The sequence below is a fragment of the Glandiceps talaboti genome, chromosome 6 (assembly GCF_964340395.1).
Source record: "Glandiceps talaboti chromosome 6, keGlaTala1.1, whole genome shotgun sequence".
NCBI classification, from domain to species: domain Eukaryota; kingdom Metazoa; phylum Hemichordata; class Enteropneusta; family Spengelidae; genus Glandiceps; species Glandiceps talaboti.
The window spans coordinates 5,857,577-5,881,427 of NC_135554.1; the positions used below are offsets into that span (position 1 = coordinate 5,857,577).

General features: G+C 35.6%; 2 protein-coding genes across 2 annotated transcripts; both read right to left on the reverse strand.

The window, feature by feature from the left end:
* Nucleotides 1–494: 494 nt before the first annotated feature.
* LOC144436508 (uncharacterized) lies at nt 495–2,875 on the reverse strand. The gene is made up of 5 exons (XM_078125314.1): nt 2,524–2,875; nt 1,601–1,783; nt 1,380–1,471; nt 1,008–1,147; nt 495–699 (listed from the first exon to the last, which is right to left on the reverse strand). Exons 1-5 carry the CDS (start codon nt 2,873–2,875, stop codon nt 495–497), a joined length of 972 nt encoding a protein of 323 aa, XP_077981440.1.
* A 10,293-nt stretch (nt 2,876–13,168) lies between these two features.
* LOC144436509 (uncharacterized) lies at nt 13,169–15,028 on the reverse strand. Its single transcript, XM_078125315.1, has one exon. The coding sequence runs from the start codon at nt 15,026–15,028 to the stop codon at nt 13,169–13,171; it is 1,860 nt and encodes a 619-aa protein (XP_077981441.1).
* Between the last annotated feature and the right edge of the window lie 8,823 nt (nt 15,029–23,851).

Sequence of the window (23,851 nt, forward strand, 5' to 3'; positions counted from 1 at the left end):
ATTTTACAATTTGCACATTATGTGAGTGGAAAATACTATATAGTATGCTGTAGCATAAATGCAGTTGTAAAAGATGAAATTGAGTTACCTGTAGTAACTGAATACAATTCAGATTTTTCTGTTTTTAACAGTGTAAATAGGGAATATTATTTTTTTGTCTTTGCCAAGAAGATGTGTACTTAGATTTCTCTTACAAAACAAACTGGCAGTAACTTGCGTCAGGTGTGTTAGTAATAAATATAGCACAAACTACATATTTGGTGTCATGGTATCTCATTTAATAATATCACTAATGCCACTGTAGCACAACTGCATTAACTTAACAGTTCAGTTGTGCTGAAAATGACAAAAATCTAAATGTAAATCAACAGTAATTTTAAAAGCAAACAGATTATTTTACTGTGACTTTGTCCACATTACAAAGTTGTGCACAAAGCTGTACAGTCTGAGTCATGGTATTTTTTGATTTCAAGGGAAAAATACCCTGCAGAATTTTAAAGTTCTTTAGCCCTCTCCACATGTATCCTGGCACTTGCTATTCTCCTGGTCTTGGTTACAGCTGCAGTACTTAGTTGCTTGCCATGTGCGAATGGCGGAATGTTCAAGGTGGCTCCTCGAAGGGCTAATAGGTCACGAATGACAAAACCTCTATCAGCCATAATGTCATCACCAGGCTGTACTTTGTCCAAAACCCACTTTCTTGTACAACCTTACGGTCTGACACAGACCCAGACCAGTGTTCTGATACAAAAGTGAATGCACCTGTTGGTGCTATGGCAATGAGTGACTTAAAAGTGTTGTGGTGTTTGTATGATGACCAGATAATTCTTTGATATGATGAGATAGATGGTTTTTGCACAACAAATTCTGTACAATCAATGATTGCAGTTGTTCTTTTGAAATGTGAAAATGTCCGAGGTAGGTTAGGCATCATCTGTTCACGTGTTGCCCACTTAATCAAGAACGACAGCTCTTTACACAAAAATTCAATCCAGGTACTGCAATACCTGCTGACAGTACTCTGTGATATACCAAACACATCTGCTAGGTGGGCCATGTCCATGCCTCTTCTTAGTCTAACAAGGACCAGGACAAAGGCTTCAAAAGTTGACAGTGCTCTTTTTGCATCCTTAGTGATTTGATTATTCTGAAATGAAACAAAGCAATGCAGTAGTACTACAGTGTGAGATATTCAAGGAATGAAGGGATGTGTGAAGGTATATGACACCACAACACAAAAATATAAATATCACACAAGTTACGAGCATTTCCAACAAAAGAAAAAATCTGAAGATTGTAGTAAAACTAAAGATACTATCACGCTAGCAATGGGACTAAAATATTTGTCAAGTATCGTTACCACTGTCAAAATCATTTACCTCGTTGAATTCTCCTTTCCTTAACCTCAGCTTCTCTGCCTTCACTTTGATCCAATCAAAGACATACATCAATACTTGAATGGACACCAAACCTGTGGGTGGCCAACAAATATAATAAAGTAAATATTTCAATCATTGAGGATGTCCCTTTATATTTGATTTCAAGTGATTTTGTTTGTGTGGATATTATTGACAACAGTGTTATTCTGTGCTATATTTACCTGTATAAAACTTGCAGGACTCGTCATTCTCTAAAACATCTTCCATAAATAACTGTCTCTTTAAATAGTTTTTATCTATTAATGCCTTGTCTGTGTATTTCCTGATGTGTTCCATGCAAACATCAGTCTGAGTGGCAGTCTCAATCATAACTCGGTTCCGTTTTGAAGCTTTGTCGATTTCATCTACAGTGGAAAAAATAAAATGGATAAACATATACGGATGTAATATTGTGAAGTTAAATATATCATGTACTTTTTTTCTTTATCATGGCGTGATAATACTGTATAGTTAGGTTTAAGAATATTGCGAAATAAAGTTGAAAATATTACGTGAAAGATTCCCATATAAATGCCCACACATAGGATGCTATACGTAGTCATTTTGAATCAGCTGGGCAACTTCGCTAAAAATAGACGGGTTTGTTTTTTGGCTACAATGTGCTACAAATGAATCAAAGTATGAGGCGTGCGACATTTATTGCTATAAACATCTCTTAAGTCGGTCCCGCCCACTTTTACAAATAATACGATACAGTATGAGAAAAAGTTCAAATATTCCCTTTCCACTCCGAAACTACGCACCAAGTTGAACACCTCGAGTGTTATCTTTTTCAGTCGGGAACGTTTCCGTTGTTGTGGCAGTGCCGGTGATTGTACTTTAGTTAGACGGGGGAGTTGATGAACTTGAAATGCACTCGTTTGGTTTTGTCGTGCACTGAAAGGAAAGAGAAAAGGACGTTACTTGAAATCAACTACTGAATAAAACGCAAATTTCAGAAGAAAAAAAATGAATGATTGAAGGTAAAGTAGGAATGCACCGGTATCTAATAAAATGTTACATTTGATTTGGATGGTAAACATCCGCCCGGAAAATAAACAGATGTTACAAACCTCATAGGGTGTTAATGGCTTTCTTCGTTTACTCGCGTTGCCTTCCAACGTCTGAGGTGGCCGACACTTTGGAGGTGGTCTCAATTTCTTTTCTTCAAATATTCTTATTTCTATTCCTCTTGCTGTAGCTGGTATGGGATCAGGGTGTGCTAGGGTTGGTCCGTTGCCGTCGACGAAATGATGAGAACATATATAGGTGTCTTGTTTTACTCGGTGTACCCCAAAGTTGTCGCCCCGCGAACACGCTCGAACCCATCGCTCACACTTTTCAGGTTGCGTTTTTGGTTTCGGAAAACGTACGAAAAAGACCCCTTCCATATAATCTCTAGCTGCAAATCTGGAATCACTTCTACATGTGCCATAAGCACATCGTTCCACTCCCATATCGAGCGTTCAAAACTTTTCTTCGATCGATACTACTTCTGATGACGGTGTACAGTGAACGTTCTTACATACGGGAACAATGGCGTTGCTAACACTCAGACAGTTTAGCTTGACCTGCCTCCCGTTATCTTATATGGTTGCTATGGAGCGTCACGCGTGATCTCGTACGATCCCGCGTTTTGGAATATGGTCTATTATGGAGTACAGCAAGTTGTTATGTTATAATATATAAACTGAATTCACATTGTTATAATGTACTTATGCATAATATTTACCATTACTATAATTCACAAAAAAAACAGCCATAACATTGATCAGCGTAATGCACTGTAACAAAACATCATAGAGATACATATTATAAATGTGCATAGGAAACACATACACTTAGACGTCAGACAACTCATCAGTATGGATTATTCGAACTTATAATAAAATCGCTGTAGTCATAAACATGAAAAAAATACACTTATAAAAGAGTAATGCTTTTCTTTGTGCATTCAGTAGTTAACAACATAAAGAAAGCAAGCGTTTTATGATATAATATAAACTGAACTCACACTGTTTTAATGTATTGAGGAAATAGTACATTGTTACCACAATGCGCAAAACACAGTCATAACATTGATTCGTGTAATGTCCATCAACGTAATGCACTGTAACAAAACACCATATAGCTATATATTATAAATGTACGTGCATAGGAATTATTTTAACATACACTCAAACGTCGGCTGACTTTAATATCGGTATTGATTATTCAAACTTTTGATAAAATCACTTTAGACAGAAACATGTAAAAAAATATTCTTAAAAAACATTATTGCTCTTCTTTGTGCATTCTTATTAACAATGTAATACAGAAATCTTTGTTATCGCTTTTAAAATATTACATATTTGAAAGCTTGCCCTTGAAAAATTAAGCGGTCACATCTTTCACATGGAGATATATTATGTACTATGTTATCAATGTATTTCTGTCTTATTACCAATGAAATTATGCCATTTTATTTAGATGTTGCATTTTAAAAGGAGAGCTATAGGTATTCGTTCTCGGTAAGTAAGTACCTTTATGTAACATACGGTTTTTGACATAGTCACACACAGTAAATTCAAACTCTTTCACATTCTCTCTAAAACCTTAAGCACTATGTCACAGACTGAAATAGTTTATACCGTCAGTATTTGCCCCTTGACATTGCATGTTAACATTGCAAGGCTTAATAGGCCTTGAGAAAAGGGTGAAGGCAAACCATAAGCTTGAATTATTCTCTTGTGAACGAACAGCTACAAGTATTTGATCAAAGTTAATGCAAAATGAAGCAAATTCAGACATGGTAGGAGGCCTTGTACTAATTTATTGAAGTGAGTTGGCGCACTTTGTGAGCCTAGTTGCACTGCATTGACCGATCCAAAGGAACTTGAAATCGAGACTGGTCTACCCAAACGTTCTAATATTCCAATTTAACATATTGTATTTCGAAAGTTTGGGATAATATCAATTCGTTATCTAGATGAAGTATTGGCGATATTGGGGCCTGGTATAGAAGTTCTTGAATTACATACACAGCGCAATCAAAATCATTATTGTATGAATTAATTGACCCCTACATTATATAGCAGGGTGGTTAATCCTAAAAAACATATTGGAAAGTGATTACATTGTATTATATTTCTTTCCTTTAATTTAGAAATTTATGTCGGAGTAAAATTGTGCTTTAAAGAAGAGCCTTTGTAAAACAACTTAGTTGATTTAATTTCACCTCGGACTGGAAATAATTTTATTAGCAAAAGACAAACTGCAATCAACACATCACATTACACAACAAGACATTGATTTCATATCGGGTCAGGTAGTTTGTTTTAATTAATTGGTGTTCATTCTTTATATAAATGTAATAAAACTTACGAGCTCACTTTGTTAGGCATATGACGTGCAAATGTTCTGAAGACAAGTAGAAAATGAAAACTAATAAATATAATGACTTAGTATATCTTATTAATCTCTCTTAAATGAGTTCGCCAAAATACCAATAACCCTGATAAATGTAGATTCATTTGCCTAATATATATAATCAATGATTTTCAGTATTTAGGCTATATCATCAAAATACATACCTCAAATTCAAAATAACTTGGTACATACTTCAAACAAAAAGACACACCCCTATCAAATACTTTACTTTTATGTGACTGCATGAAAGGAGACATGATTTAAAAGAAAAATCGGTGGCAACAAATAGATACAAAGTATCTGATAATGTAGGAATCTGTTGAATTTCGATAATTGATCAGAGTCCAGGTTTAAACGTACCTGGCAACATGGGGCTAGACACTTGGACGTAGTTTATATGTATTAACCTTTTGGGGTTTCATGCTAAATTATGATTGTTCACTACAAATATGGTGGCAATTGCCTAAACGGTTATATGGGCACCAAAATTAGTGCATGTGCATGCTTATCTCATTCTGCATTATCTGTAGACATGAGCTAAAATACATTAGCCACACATAACTGAAACAAAGTGTCTGTAATATGTTAATACTAACTTAATTCTGATGTTCTACCTTGTAGGTCAAGGGACAGGTCAATGGTCACTCATATAAAGGAGCTTGTCTAACTAATCCTACATGTTCTGAAAATTCGTTGATGTAGTTTTTATAGTTTTAATGGGGCATTTGCGAAAAAATCCTTAATTATGCAAATGACTCATTAAAACATACAGCTAATTCAATATAATTTGGTACATACTTCAAACATAACTGATCGGAAATGTTCTTAAAAGCATAGCTTTATGGTTTAATGAATTATGTGCATAATTAACGATTTCCAGTAATTAGGCTATATATTAAAAATGCACTCTTCAAATTAAATTACGTTTGGTACATACTTTAAACATAACTAATCATATAGGTTCTGTTGCATTCCAACAACTATTGTGTGTAAGAACAAAGATCTAAAGGCTTTTCCCTTACACAAGACATTCAGTTTAAATGTGGTCCTGTTTTGATAGTTTTACACAGAATCATACTAAAATAACATCAACCGCAAGTCATCAAATTGGGGTAAAGGTCTTCTATATGCGATAGGCGAACAAACGGGACAGCACAATGAAACCGGTCGTTGATGATCAATGTTGATACCTCTCAATACCGATTTGTGGATCTTTCTGATGGCTGGTTCTAATGCATCAGAACCCTCCATCGCATAAGGGTACATATGAAATACGGTCAACTCTTGTAAATATGGGCAACTCATTCCTAACACGGAAAGTCCGTTGCTGGTTATTCTTGTGAAAGGAGATCCCAGTAAATGTAATTCTTCGAGAGGACACTTTACGGCCAGCTCACGTAAACCCTCATCACTTATCGTATCATCTCCAGGTTCTTTAAGGAAAAATAAACATTCACCATGAACCCCATCTAGAATCAGAATCAGAATCAGAATCAGAATTACTTTATCCATCCCACGAGGGGAAATTAATCTCACATCTATCTGCAATTTTGTAAAATTGGGACAATTTAAAGAGATGTTTATGAGTCGTGATTTGACTCGCTAGAGTGATCAATATCCATGTTACTCATGGAATTTAAACGGTGAACCCTGTTTGATCTGTTCTTATCCTTGAACATTTCTTGAAGCTTATCTAGCGAAGCTTCATAGAAACAACAAAGACCCAAGGACGACAGATTTGTACAATGATCCGCGATGCATGACAAGACAGACTGCTCAAGGTCGGGGTCAGGTTTTAATCCAAGACAAGGAAAATTAAGATTCTTCAATCGTGGTCCAATCTGAGTGAACACGGTCTGTAATGACTCAATTTCATAAAGGTGCACTGGAATACAAAGTTCTCTTAAACTGAATGGAAATCCAGTTCTGTTAACCAATGGTTGAGTAGAGCCAAGATAGTCGTTTCTGCACGCTATGAGTTTAAATGATCTCATATTTCTAGGCAAATGAGATGTATCCGAGTCATCTTCACTAATGTAGGGGACAGGTGTTGAAATAACTAAATTCTGTAATTGTTGACAATTCTCCTTCAACGGTAGTATGATAGAGGAGCTATGCAACGGAACAGATTGCAAAGGATCCTCACACCATACGTTGTCGAAATGAAGTATTAATGAAATCAAATTTGGGCAATATCGTGCTATGTATTTGAAAGTGTCTTCCTGGAGTCCTACCTGACCGTCGACAATGAACATCTTTAAATTTGCACCGATGTATTTAACGGCATTGACAATGACCTCATTCCACTTTGCAGCTTGCGCTCGTTCACCAAAATCAATAACATTAGTATCATTTAGGTCTAAATATTTGATGGTTAAGTTTTTCAGACTGCCGCTGCCTTTCAAGCAATATTTTCAATAACCTTTCACGTTTAGCTTTCCCGCGTTTTGACTTCATATAGGGAAAACGATTACTATTGCCAATTCGAAGACTTCGTAATGTGCATGGAGTCTCAGCAAGACGTTTTCTAACCTTATTGGTTGCTTCTGGACGTGTGCATAACTTGACATCTTTTAACTCTGGAACAAACAGAGACTTGTTGATGACAGGAACATATTCTTTAGTGATCATGTCACGCTCAGACAGCAGTAAGTCCTCTTTCAACCCGATCGGTAGTTTTTCTCTGACCACATGACATAATTATAATATCGGTAGGTGGTCAGTAAGTGAAGCAGCCACACTGTATGTATATATCCATGATAATTTGTTAAAACACATCACAATATTTACTTCATAATTGCTGATTCCAATCGTTCATTTCACAACCTGTTTTGTTTAGAGAATTGGTTGCTTGGTTTTGGATATCAGTGCTGTGAGCATCTGTCTCACCTGGCTCTCGCTCTTAATCAGGCTGTACAGAGCGGGAACTACATTGTACGAAAAGTAAATTCTGAACTATTTCACTATATAACAGTTAAATGTGTTTGTATTATATGTGTTTGCTTTTGAGAGAAATAGTTTTGCATGATGTAAATGTCAATTATTTTCTATCTATCCTTTCCTTGTCATATTGGGCAAGTTTATGCGGTCCCGTTTTCACTTGGCTGACTTATAAACTGGTTCAAATTTTCCGATATTATCTTGGTTTGACAGAGAAAGCCTATTTCGCTTATTTTTTTTATTATTCAGAATTCAAGTGACTATATATTTAATTGGATTTTCTTCTGTACGTTTGCCTAAAGGGCTCGTTCTGATTTGAAGTCAAATAATTATAGAAAAAGGTAGATCTACACTTCTGCAAATATAACATCCCAAGTAATACTTGCCATTGTTGCTATGATATAACATACATTGTTACCCTAAACCTAAAGTCGTGTTAAGATATCAACTATTTGTGGACGTCCACAAATAGTCGACGTTGACGTCAAAAAATACGTCTGTTAAACATTACGACACTACATATTTCATGACTTGCACTTTGCTTACTTTAGAAAAAAACAACATTTTAGTTACACTGTACAATCAGCTAAGGTTAGTCAATTGCTTGCTTAAGTATACAAAATAAAACCAATTCAGACAATGTAGCAGGGTCCGTGTATATACCGTCCATTTGTTTTTCGTTTGTCTATTGCAAACAAGAAAAACGTAAAACCATTGACTGCTTCGTTTTTCGTTTTTCGTTTTCTCAATCGGAAAACGAAAAACGAAAAACAATTTGTTTTTCGTTTTTCGTGTCATCGATCGGAAAACAGAACAAGGAAAACTAATTGTTTTTTCCATTGCCGTTTCGAATTATGATAATAAAAAAACGGTAAACAAACCTGTTCCTTTTTTCGTTTTTCGTTTAACACAATTAATCAATGAAAACGAAAAACCTAACCGTGTTCAGTTTTCATTTTTCGCTTTGATGGCGAGAAAAGGAACCAAGAAAAACGACTCATTCTCTATCACCGTATACTCAATCGATAGTAAACAAAACTGTCTGTGTCCGTTTTTCGTTTTTCGTTTTATAGTCGGAACAAAAGAAAACGAAAGGCGCCATCTGTGTTCATTTTCAATTACTCGCGATCGTTCTGTCGATCATATAACGATAAATCAAAACCTGTACTATTCAGCTGTTTTCCTAGGCCCTTTATCTCCTTTTTGTGACATGGTAGAATCAACAGATCATACACGTAATAAGTAAATGTCTATCATGCGCTCGCTAACTTTATATGTGTAAAAAGTGACAACACTGATAAAAATATGAATGATAGTGTCACACATTCAGCTTTTTGAAAATTTAGCATAAAAATTAACAATGATATGTGCATATAGTATCAAAGGTTTAAACCAATTTGGACCGTGTACAGTATGATATGACCATTACATGTGCGCTGGTTTTTCCTACGTTTCTAAATATTATATAGCCGGTGCAGTAGGTCGTTCATGACCCCGGCCCCGCCCGCGCGCTCCATGGATTGACTGGGAAATTTGCATATCGTTGTGTAACATTGTATCTATGGTCTGCACCCCGGCCGGCCCCACTGAAAGTTGAATGAACACCTAAATCATGCCATGTATATGATGTACGTGCAGGCGTGTGTAGCATGATGTAAATTTCAACTGTCAGTTAACAATAAACTTTATGAAATGTCAAAGAAAGCCATAACTGTGTGGTCTGGCCGGTCCTCCACTAAAATACGTGATCACTGGTGAGATACATAATAACCATGTGTGTATGCGTGTACATGAACTATGACATTATTATTCGCTACTCTGCAATTCAATGGCACCCTGAACAGCATCATCTAGCTGTCTGTCAGAGACTCTAGCTCTACCGCCGGTTTTGATGTGATAGACTGCACACAGTCTCCTCACGCTTCTTTCTGAAAAGCCTTTACTATCTCCATGTTGTGCTTTTATGCCACTTGCAAATGCGTTCTCCCCTCATTTACTATAAGGTGCTCTACCGTATTAACGTGTGCTTCTAGCGAAGCCATTCTTTTCAAATGTTTGGGTCAAGCCGGGGGGGGGGGGGGGGGTTGGGGTTGGGCAAGATTTGCAATATCACGAGTATTTAAATAAAGACAAAAGAAAAGCAGGTTTTGATTTATGAATTGGAAAATGAACACAAATGGCGCTTTTCGTTTTCTTTTGTTCCCACTATAAAACGAAAAACGAAAAACGAAAAACGGACACAGACAGTTTGTTTTCTATCGATTGAGTATACGGTGTTAGAGAATGAGTCGTTTTTCTTGATTCCTTTTCTCACCATCAAAGCGAAAAATGAAAACTGAACTGAAGGTTTTTCGTTTTCATTGATTAATTGTGTTAAATGAAAAACGAAAAAAGGAACAGGGTTTGTTTACCGTTTTTTTATTATCATAATTCGAAACGGCAATGGAAAAACAATTAGTTTTCCTTGTTGTTTTCCGATCGATGACACGAAAAACGAAAAACAAATTGTATTTCGTTTTTCGTTTTCCGATTGAGAAAACGAAAAACGAAAAACGAAGCAGTCACTGGTTTTTCGTTTTTCTTGTTTGCAAGAGACAAACGAAAAACAAATGGACGGTATATACACGGACCTAGCAGGCAATGTAAGCGTTTATTTTGTTTTAAGTGAGCCCTCAAAGCCCACAAAGTCAAGCTTTTAAATGACATGCCATTTCTTGCCGCTGTTGGCGCACCTTTTGAGGCTAGTTGCATTGTACTGACCAATCCAAATGGCCCTGTAATCGAGACTGGTCCACCCAAAGGTGCCAACATGTCAATCATCATCATCATAGAAATCTATTGGGATGTGATTACATCGTATTACATTTGCTTCATCTGTTAATTTAGAAATTTGTTTCGGATAACAACTTGGTTAATGAAGACTTTTCGTAAAATCGGAATACAGTCGTCAGGAATCAGACTTACGTCGACGCAACTTTTCATATCTTCTGGTTTAGAGTAAATTGTTGCATTACATTATCAAAAAATGCTAATATGTTATGACCAGAATTCAGTGTGTCTCGAACACCGACATTCTGGTCATAAATACTTAGCATTTCGGGGTTTTGTGCAACAATTTACTATAAAAGAGACATTAAAGGTTGCGTCAACGCGCGAGTCAATAGACCATGGTCATAAGGTTGTGTGTTTTCCCACGGTGTCGCCTCAGAATTACACTTTCCGTCGAGACCAAATTTGAGACTACTTTCCCCAATGCATAGAGGTTTATTTTTATTTTTTTGCATTTGTGATTGTGTTCATCACAATGTTTGTATCCAAAATCTCTGCCTACTCTATATGTTATACTTAACATGTAATTGAGGCGAATATACGTACCCATCGTTTTCCTTGGGCTTTCAAAACGTATCTCAATGGAAACCACTGTTACTTGCGAGCTGATATTCTATTCCAGGATGATCATAATTCAAAAGAAGTACTTTACCGTCTGGTAATATATCCATGACGGCATTTTTTGAACGTTCGTAAACCTAATTACGTCAAGGTCATTATTTTGTATTATGATCACCTTGAAATAGAATATTAGCTCACAACTAACTACCAGTGAAATAGCAACTTGTGACATAACCAAGATCGACTCAGGATGTTTATGAGACAAAGACAATCTCGGCAATCAGTAGCCTAGGGAACGTCGATATCTTGACATTATCCTCGTGCGCCTGTGAACAGCTGCGATCGGATCCCAGGAAAATGTTCCCTGCAAGCCTCTCGGCGTGTATGCGTGTATGCTTTTCCAGTTCTTCCGCCCTACACAGAATTTAAACGGTCAGTCAATGCGGCATACATTTTCAAGTCAAAGAGTTTGTGTACAAATCACCTTTTATGTCAAGTTATTTCAATAACTAATAAAGCAAACCTATTTCTGGTCTCTTTTGCTGTACCACCACGGCCAATTGCAATGCAAACTTTGTTCGTACTCGAAAATATTTCTTGCACTGGAATCTCGAATAAAACAAACTACACTATACCCTAAACACGTTTTAGTGTTAACGTTTATAACGGCGTATAAAGCATACAATCCACTAAACCTTGAGTAATTCGTGTATATTCAATTGCATCTTGTTCTAATTATGTTTAATTTTCATTTGCACGCATACGTGAAGTCTAACCCGTACCATACATACATACATACATACATGTTACATACATACATACATACATACATACATACGATCCAGAAACGTCATATTTGGAATTTTGGCATATTCTACCAACTTTAACGTATAATTTACCTTTGCACTACTTTCTTACAAACAAACAGAAGCTAACAACAGCGTGATCTACTAATATGTTGATTTATCTACTAATCCTGTATTAATTGCATTTATCTCTAGTAGCTAACAATCGCCAAGTGTAACAACATAGATAAGTACTTTTAAATGACTTGTTGATTATCGAATTCAGCTTAATACCTAATTTTCCAATAGCGTGATCAACAATTGTCTTACACATGAAAAATTTACACATGGCATGATCTTGAATCCCAATCTTAAATATTCTGGTGGAACGTTCACCATGTTTTCTAGAACAATGAATCTAGGTGAGAGATCATTTAGTTATAGCAAATTATATTTAGAATAATGACATCACCATAATTTCAAGGTGACATCTAGAACTTACATGTTTGGGACATGGAGAAATAAAGACAGATTACAATGGATTTTACAACACAACCATCTCTGCTTGGGTGTAAGAGCGTATATGTGTATGACTATACATGTGTGGCTAATTGCTAACTTAGACAAGCTCGTTATTAGATCCTGGTACCCTAGAAAAATAGTTAGAGTACAAAATCGCTTACGTTCTGCTGGTCTTCCTGCAACTACACTACTCATACACAAAAACATAACATTGACAACCCCCAGAACGCAACACTATGGAGAATCCGGGTAATTGATACATTTTCAATTCGAAAACCTCTTGTAAAGGAACTAGAATCTGAAATTGCTCACATTTATCCTTTCATTAGTGTATATTGTCATGTCTACTTGGTTCTACAGAATGTATTCGAGAGTGTCTTGCTCGGGTACCGGCAGACTGAAGTCAAACCAAATTAGGAAGAATTGCCACTTAATTGTCAAAGTGAACACTGGCGAGAACTGTGTTTAAGGGCAAGATGGCGAGATCTATGAACGTGTGATATGGAAAGCTTAAACTGGTTTTACAATTATATCAAAGACAATTCAAAAATGGTATAAATCAATTGTCACATAGCTATGTTATCATAAGAAGTTGCAATGTTATTTGATTGGAACTGTTCTTTAATACATCAGGGGTCGTTTTGAGACACGCTCCCGTTCATTTATCAATAAGCTTTGAGTCACCGATTGTCTTGTTTTGTAGATTCACAGTGAAGCGTCCTGAAATATCATCAACCTCAAGTCATCAAATTGGGGTAATGGTCTATAATATGTTACGGACAATCGCGAGAAGCTGCAACCGTAATAATTCAACTTTAGATTTTCAATTTTGATACCTCTTGATTGGTGGATCCTTCTGAGGGCTGGTTCTAATGTAGCAGGGTCCACATGAAAAATGGTCAACACTTGTAGATATGGGCAACTCATTCCTAATACCAAGAGACCATTGTTGGTTATTCTAGTGAAGGGTACCCCCAGTAAATGTAATTCTTCAAGGGGACAGTTTACGGCCAGCTCACATAAGCCTTCGTCACTTATTGTATCTTTATTGTGACCACACCCCCCATCTATCTGTATTTTCGTAAAATGGGGACAATTTAAAGCGATGCTTCTGAGCAATCTATTATCAATGTAACAGGTGTTTGTCGCGAATTCACGAAGCATGAGACATGATTTAACTATGTCAATCAACCAGGTTTTAACCATTTCAAAATCTTTGATGTGTGGGTTGTGATTTGATTCGCAAGAGGGATTAATATTTATATTACTCATTAAATTCAAACGAAGTATCATATTCGATCTGTTCTTATCCTTGAACATTCCTTGAAGCTGATCTAGTGAAGCTTCATAGAAACAACATAGGCCCAACGATGACAGATTTATACAATGATCCACGATACATGACATCACGGTTTGCTCAAGATCAGGGTTCGGTATTAATCCAATACAAGGAAAATCAAGACTCCTCAATCGTGGCCCAAGATGAGTAAAAACAGCCAGTGCTGACTCTACTTCAAAAAGGTGCACTGGGATACAAAGTTCTTGCAAACCAAGTGGAATATGAGAAATGTTAAACGATCGTTGAGTTGAGCTATAGCTTGCTGTGCGAGGCATGAGTTTAAATGTTCTCATGTTCCTAGGCAAATACAGTATGTCCGGGTCATCTTCAGTTTGGTCGAGGTTAAATGGTAAAATCACTAAATTCTGTAATTGTTGACAATTCTCCTGAAACGGTAGCATAATATAAGAGCTATGAAATGGAACAGTCTGCCAAGGATCCGCACACCATATGTCGTCACACTGAAGTATAAATGAAACCAAATTCGGGCAATATCGTGCTATGTATCCGAAAGTGTCTTGCAGGAGTCCTACCTGACCGTCGACAACGAACATCTTTAGATTTGCACCTATGTATTTAACGGTATTGATTATGGCCTCATTCCACTTTACAGCTAGAGCTCGTTCAGGAAAAAAAATAGGTTTGGAATCTTTCGAGTTTAAGTACTTGATGGCTAAGTTTTTCAAACTGCTATTATTTTGTGCTACGCTTTCCATGCCCTTTGTAAAGCTGTCTGACAGCATTGGTGTATTAACACGAATCATGAATTCCACGAGATTACGACTTTTGATCTCTGTGAGGAAATTACATGACTTCATATCAATAAACTGTATCTCAAGAACGTCTAGGTCACGCTGCTTTTCAAGTAATCTTTTCAGTAACTTCTCCCGTTTAGCTTTGCTGCAATTCAGTTTTGACTTCATATAGGGAAAACGAGTACTATTACCAATATGAAGACTTCGTAACCTGCATTGAGTCTCAGCAAGACATTTTAAAACCTCGTCGGTTACTTCTGGACGTGTGAATAGGTTGACACATTTTAACTCTGGAACAAATAGACACTTGTTGATGACGGGAACATATTCTTTAGTGATCATGTCACGCTCAGACAGCCTCTGCAGTACGACCTCTTTCAGCCTGGTTGGTAATGTTTCTCCGACCAAGTCACATAATATTGGTAGGTGGTCGGTAAGAGATTTTAGAGCCAGGTCTTGAAGACTTACCATAATGATTTCTGTAAAGGAAGTGATATATTAACATTTTGATTAAGACAATCCTAGCAGGACATCAACATTCTATTTTCTACATTAATTCTAACATGTTTAAGAGTATTCCACCGCTTCGAATTTTAGGCGTTTCTTTGTTCATGCAAATACATCCTCACATCATTTCAATTTGTTTAGTTCGCATCGCATTATGAAATATTAATAATAATAATAATACAATGTATTAGCTGCATTTTATTTATACCATGCCAATGGAGTAATCATGTGGCTGGTCATCTACGTGAATAATTTTATATTATAAAGCATACCTCGACATTCTGTTTTCATACTATACATTCCTAGCATGCCGGGTAGTTTCAACAGTTTGTGCAGAAACTATTCAACTACTACATCATGCCTATGTAACAGTTAACAATCGACGCTACGCACCTAAGCTAATCAAAACGTTATCTCGTGTGTATGTGGTGATTAATTAACAGTACTTTCACATTATGTCTAATTTTAAAATATCTCTATGACAGAAATCAATACAACCTTATTATTAGTTCACTTAGTTATCACTCATGGCAATACAAAAGTAGACAAGCAACATTTTGTTTGACAGTTTATTAACGAGGGTTAAAGACCAATGATTATAATTAGACGGAAATAAGACAGAAGTGACTCCTTTTCGTGTGATTAAATGAAATGAACGTGGAAGAAAACTAGAACACAAAGGGAAAGCGATCGGTAGCAGTAAAAGGTAACTTTGTTGGATTAGTTAGGTCTTGTCAATGAGTCCACAAGGTGAACGATAATGGAAAGAAGAATCACTTCAAATGTGGCAACGATTAGTGATTAAATGTCACATGATAATTATTTCATCGTTCTTATTCATCAGTATTTCAAGTTCATGATGCGTACTGCACCACTCGTTGCAAACCTCCCGACATTTTCGTGAGTTTCAAGCGTTTGTACTGTTGTAGAGGATGTCGACCACATTATACACATGAAAACATCGCTCTTTAATTGGAAATCATGCTGATGAACAAGACTAAATGGGTGAAAGGAATAGAGAAAAACAGTTTCTACAATGTCTAGTTCGTCAAGCGACCATAGCCCACAAGACAAGCGACCAATGATGACTTCACCAAGTGTAACACGAGGGAAAGTGAGATGACAATGCTTGAATTTTACGAAAAAGTGAGTTAAAAAAGTGACTCGGGCACTTCTGAGGTCAGAAGTGAGAATCATGAGTTGAAGAAGACTATGTCATACATGGATGAAATTGCCAGCGTTTATGACAAAAATTTTTTCGTTGGAAAGTGGGATAAGTCGTTTGAAAGAACAGGTGGAATGTGTTAATTATGCAGGAAATGGCTTGGAGCAGTACTCTCGAAGATACTGTCCCGAAATACACGGACTGTTTGTGGATATCCCTTCATTCGATAACATTGTCAACCAGGTAATCAAGATCGGACAGGCACTGGGAATATGTGCAACTACAAATGACATTGATAACTGACATACACTTTCACACAGGAATCTGGGTTTTCCTATTCCTTTGGTGAAATGGAATGAAAAGTCACAATGCATTGCACAACGGTTCATTGTCGAAAGCCGAAAGTTGAGGTACATCAAATCAACAGATATTGGCCTCCATGTATCGTCTTTAAAGATCTTTATCAAATGAAAGTTTGACAAAGCAGAATTCTAGAGTTTTCGTCGAAGCCAGAAAATTACTATCAGCGAATATCTGGTTCCGGGCATATACGAGAAATGAAATCACCTATGTAAAGAAATCAAAGGAAAGCCAAGGCATTTGTTTATGGACTGTGCGTCAATTTCACTTTTATCGACATCCCCTAACATCGGTTGGTGGATTGCTTGGTGTGTGCGAACTTTAAATAGACTCTTTTGTATTCTGTGCAAGTAGGGTGTCAGGTTTTTTTTTCTGTACATGTATGAGCCGGTTTAGCTTTATGTGCACTTGACAATGTTCAAACCTTTGTTGTGTGTTTTTCTTTCATGCTTCCAAACTCCACTGTTGCTGGTGAGAAATAGACACTGGTTAAAGTCGATAAATTTATCGTGTAATCAATTTTGTAATTTCAGAAAAAAATGAATTGTAATGGAGAATGGTTAGATTATTTCTTTAAATGTTAACGGCCTAAACTCAAAGGCTAAACGAAATGAAATTTGAGTACGAAGTTGAAAGTCGTAAGGCTATTATGGTTACAAGTATAGTGTTACAAACCTCTTATTGAACTATAAACAAACTTATCAAAGATAAGACAATACGAGGTCAAATTGATTAGTGAGAGAGCGCAACAAGTGGGGTCATGTTTTTCTATGTCATTAAATAGAGGTCAGGAGTATCACAATAAGTGATAAATTACGACTAAAGAGATATCAGCTGCTGTGTAAAAAAATGGGTGTTTGAGACTCTTATTTTAGTTTTTTTTCTGATTTAACTGTACTTTCATTCTTCTAAATAAGGGAAGAACGTGAGTGCTTGTTTTGAAAGTTTAAAAAAAAAACATATTTGTATTATGGAATGAAGTTTTATATTTGAATAAAATGTGAAATGTATGTTTACACTGGAACTAGGCAAGGTTCTCGGGCAGACGAGAGATAGATGGGATGACCTTAATAGATTACCATTGAGGACGGCTGTTTAGACACTGTTCGTGGTTACAGATTCACGGGGACAAATTCTCATACAAGAGTACTGGCGTTCGGCCGTAAGTAAATTGAGAGTTATTAAATTGAAATCTCTCTTGAGTTAGGCTGTGTATACATTACTTTAACCAAACGTATTTGGACAATTCGACACAACATCAAGGCTAGTCCTGCTTGCAGATGGTGCACGTTTCTAGATTACTGACATGACCCTCAACACCGGATGCAAAGAGCAATGTACCAATCCTATCTCGAGTGCGGGAGCAAAATGCACCCACACCAATTACCAATGAATTGCATACCCACCGATCAAATATGAGCAATCGATCGAATATGTACTAATGTTACATCTCTTTAACGATAGTAGTCGCTCGTAAGATCAAAAAAAGTGTCGAAATCGGAACTTTTCCAGTACCGGTTCTAATTTCAAACCTTACACACGCCTCCATATTTGATCAGAGTGTCCACTACGTCATCGTACGTAATGAAGAACATTAGCATTGCGGTTGAACTTGGGATTTCGGGATTTTTGGTCCTCCAAACTTGGACTTTAGTAGCCACAGTGAGGTAAAATTACTAAATAGTCGATTTATTGCTAATATTTGACCACATGGTGCGTTAATAATTTAGTTACCAGCATTTCTGGTAAGCCCGGTTTCACGGCTGGCTCTTTGCAGGACAGAGAAGGAAGGGATGACACCAAAACCAATTGCAAGTCGGTATCATTATCACGAACACTGCTGATAATTTTCAGAGGAGTTGGATTTGTATTGTACCTTAAATTTCCTGTGATATATTTACTTCCTATATGTTGTTATTCCTGTTGGTCTGTACTGTATGATATAGTAAATTTAAAAAAAGAAAAAAGAAAAAAAAAGCATTTCATTTATGCCCTGTGTTAACACCCATATCACCAACCCAATATTCACAAAACACAGATTTGCCTACACAAATAACATAGTTTCAAAGTTATCATACAAATCACATAATCTAAATGATTCCACCAAGATTAGAACTTACCGGAGTGGTTGTGTTGTATTGTCGGTCAAGATGAAGATAATATAACTTCAGGACTGGGCTGGAAATTAAGCCTACGAATTGAGCAGTGGTAGAGTCTTGATTGGTCCTTGACGAGGTCCGTCCACGACTACACATCTTTTTTTTATGATTGGGGGCGCTTTGCCTTACCATATATGGTGACAAGATAACCGTCAGATCTATCTTTTATTTTATTTCTGATAAATATAACCATTGCTCTTTAACCCTTGTCCATAAACTGTCAAAGAAGTTACTTGTCTACGATTTTATTGACATGAGTGACAACTAAGTGAACCACATTCTAAGTTTGTATTGATTTATGTTATATAAATATTTTAATAAAATGTTTTGTCAACATTTCAAAATACTACTTAATTAATCAACATGTACACGCGAGATGACATTTTATAGTTTAGACTAATTACCCACCACACTAATTACTCACACTACAAAATTGTGCCGTTATATTCATGTAGACATGTTACACCCAATCTGAGAAATTGCTATATGAGATTGGTAAAGGAAAAATACCCACTGTATAAAATAGCCAACTGTTATAATACACTTACAAACGTGATTAATATTGATGCTGTAGAAATAATCATTAAGTTTTAATATCATAAACGTTGAAAGGTTGTGTTACAATAGTAAATCTTGGTGAAGTAATCAGCGTCATTACTGTATTTTACAATTTATGGAAATTCAATATTATAGTTTTGAAAAAGGCTATTTTTGGCATCCATTTTCTATTTTATTTATGCAAATTAAAGCACATTCATAACAGACTAGATGATGTAACAAATGATGTTGTAATCTTTACCTACTCCTCAATTCAAACTACATGGGTTAGCATCTTTACACACTTGAGTATGGTTGATAAAAATGGGATATAGATATTATAATATTCAAAATAGTTATTTTGGTGGCCATTTTGGATTTATGCTAATTTCACTATGACACCAACGTGAAGATAATGCCGCAAATGCAAATCATGTTGCAATTAGTGATGGGTCATTCTATAGTTTGACTGGACTATATGCACATTTATAACATATCACTATTTTGTTACAGTACATTACGGTGATGGACAACTCACTAATCAACGTTACTGCTGCTTTTGGTGAATTATGCTAACGATAAGTATTATGCATCAGTACATTATAACAATGTGAATTCAGTTTATATTATATCATAACACATTTGCTTTACTCCATAATTGTAATACAATAATATATTACGTAATGTGATAATCCTAAAACAAGGAATGTAGAACAATCATCAAACACAAAGTTCTTTGGAGTTGAAAAAAGTAAAAAACCTCGAGAACTTAATTGGATGAACGTATGTTTAACATAAAAGCATGTATTTTATTAAGAAAGGTAATGTCACAGAACGTGTTCTAGTCATATATACAACATATTAGTTATCATGAGTTCACAGGGAAACGAAAAGATGTAGTGAAGATTATTGAATAAATTATGTTACATCATATATGTTGTCATTTCAGTTACAGCTTCCCTTTTTATCAACCAACCAACCAACCAACCAACCAACCAACCAACCAACCAACCAGCCTAAAATTCACATGGCACATGTACATTTGAATTGAAATAATGTTGAATTCATCATATTTTCTAAATGTTTCTATCAAGACTAGAACATACGAGAGTAGTTGAGGTACATTGTCTATCACGGAGGGGATAGTGTGACTTCCACACAGTGGTGGGAATTAGCACTGCATATTGAGCAGAGGTGGATTGTTGATTCACCTGTTGATTTCTGTACCGATTGCCAAGTTACGCAGGCTCAGTTTATACAATATCTGTACGATTGGGGCGGTCTATTTGACTGTCAATTACCAAATATGGCAACAAAAAACAAATTACCTGGTATGTGATTGTATTATAATTGTGTAATACAACAATCATGTAGGTTTATAATTCAAAACTCAAATGTTTAAACTTAATCATGCATAATACTTGTTACAGCTATTTGTTTCAAAGAAAGTAAAGCATCTCTCAAAATGCTTTCCCTTGTTTTAATGTTGAACTTTTATAACAGGTATAATTTTAACATAAAAAGACGTATTTATTGAACTTCTGAATTATGGTTACAGCAATCTGTAAAAGCAGTAATTATGTTGATATTTTCACCGTAATTTACTCCTGTAACACACATCATAGAGCTAGATATTGTAAATATCCATAGGACATGTTTAAATAAACACTCAAATTTTAGACGTCTCAATACTTAGGCTCAGGCAGATGTTTATTCACTCTCTGTATGCAGAGCCATAGACAATTACACTTATGTTATTTCTTTGTCCGTTCTCCATTTTCAAAAAATAAATTTGAAATATTGCCAACTTTAAACAAGTATTAGGGAAATGTTGTATGTATTTACTATCCAAATCAAATTCTTCATAATTTGGAACTTACCACAATTTGCTATGGTTTCAAACGCTATTACTGTGATCTTAATGCTGATTTGGGACATTGATTTTTTGGTGTTGATATTATTTGTGGGTATTTATTTTGCGATTTTTTTCAAATCAGATATTGAATTCACCAACAACGATGTTAATGAAAATTTTCAATGAAATTAAGTTTTTAATACAAGTCTACACAATAAAACATGCATACATACATACATACATACATACATACATACATACATACATACATACATACATACATACATACAATCAAGTAAAGTCTAATCTCTTTGAAAAACAATAGCAAGTAACTTCTTTATAACTATGCAAAAAGGGGACAAGAATGTAAGATGTTTATTAGAATTTGGTCGTGAACATATAGTCACCTAATGAAGTGATAGACAATACTCAATGGTATGGATGAAGAAGTTTGTTAATAATTTCAGTTTTGAATGAGTGTTACGTCATTAGCTTCTTTCGTGCAATCACTTTTGAGTCACCCATTATCTAAATGTTTGAATCATCGACCTTAAGTTATCAATTGTGGCAATGGTCATCTATTTAATACTGAGAGGGAAAGAGATCATGTCACTATATCCATAATTTGTGAATACTAAATATTGATACCTCTCAATATTGATTTGTGATTCATTTTGATGATTAGTTTTAATGTATCACGGTCCGAATGAATTATTGTCAGTACCTGTAGATATTGGCAACTTAACCCTATTTCTGAAAGGCCGTTCCCAGTTATTCTTGTGGAAGGGGTCGCATAATGAAATTCTTAGAGGGGAGAACTCACACAAGCCGTCATTAGTAATTATATCTCCTCTAGCTTATCCAATTCCACACCTAGCTGTAATTTCGGTAAATATGGATTATTCACTGCAATTAATTATCAGTATACTGATTACGTGTAGTCAGGTAACGAAGCATATTACATGACCCAACTATGCCACTCAATGTAAACGATGATTTGTTTTATCCCTCAACATTACTTGAAGCTTACCCAGCGATGCCTCATAGATGTACAAGGACGAATGAATTATAAGAAATAACCAGACTGTAGTACCTTATGTTTACAATATCTCATTGGAACTCAAATTATCTGCAACGTCAATGCGACATCCGAAACAAGAAAGTGGTTTGTGAGTAATGTAATTTGATATTATGCTACGTATATGTTTAAATTGTATCAGCTCATCAGATAATTGACAAATGTCAGCAAGAAAACGTTACATATGTAAGAAGATGTAGATACTGTAATCGTTCACAATTCAGGCCAAAAACATTTTGAGATCTCACCTAAAAATGTGTTATTTTGCCGCTCAATTTTACAGTGTTTCTTTTATATATCATCGCTTTAATTTTCACCGTTTGTTTCATGGTGCAAATACAACAAATTTAACACGATTACGATTTATTTGTTGTTTTCAATACGGTATAAAATATAGATAACTGTATAATGTATTCGCCGCATTTTTTCTGCCATGCTAGGGGGTCAATAATATGACTGTCCCTCTACCTGATTAATTTTATATCAGGACAGGTATCGTAACACAGTCATCATAAAAATGAAAATATAGTAGCAATTTTGGTTGAATTTTTGACGATTTTGTGCAGAGATTATCCAATATTTAAGTCTAAGGGACTGGACATAAACTACAGGTGGGAGGGGGTGTTTTAAAAAGACCGAGGCATGACAAATATAGACCCCACCCCTCGTTGCACATAAAATCCTCACCCACACCTCGTGACCTTTCCCCCCTCGACAAATCTAATGAGTTCACAAATACAATTCAACACACTAACTTTTCCTGAAACTGCATTTTTACTGTAACACATAGTACTGTCAGAAGTAATAAAGGGAAGGAAACTCCAAACACCATCAATATTAAATAGGTGTATGACTTTAATTTGTGTTTACCATCAAGTGTGATGATAAAGCAATTTCCAAAGCTAGTTCAAATTTGATTATTTTGTTTGGTATAATAAATTGGTTTAAAGGGCACTCAGAGGTTTATCACGGTTATTGCAGGGAAGACATTGGCGATACGTCCCTGGGTCAATACTTAGTTAACTCTTGTTTTAAGACTTTCGGATCGGCTGTTGGGTCCTTTATCAGTCGCAGTTCTGTCTAATGAGACAGTTTTCTTGCATATGTTAAGCTTCAATTGTAATTTTCTTCATCAAACAAGGATGCTAGTATTTGGACCATAATAAGACCTGACGTTAGTTTTCAACAGAAAATGTTTTTATTTCATTTCAATTCACTCGAGAACATTATTTTATTACTAAAATGCGACATGATGCAATAACTACATCAATAAATAAATAAATAACACAGATTACGTAATTGTTGCTGAGAAATAGATGTAATACACTATTTGTTATCGAGTCAGCTGGTTTGATTTAGTTCTTTGATGATCGTCACTAATATAGCTTTAGTATGTAGAGATTGTTGTGACTTTTCTTACTTATATAATTTACAATTTAACACAATTCTTCTGAATGCAAAATCCAGAAATATAATAACGTAGTATATGTTTGTTTCTATAATTAATGAAATATGATAACATATATTACAATAACAAAATACGTTCTATGGTTAATACCTTTGAGAAAAGTACTATTTCAAACCACGGTCTCCTCGATCCCTTCTTATATCTGTCTGTCTGTCTGTCTGTCTG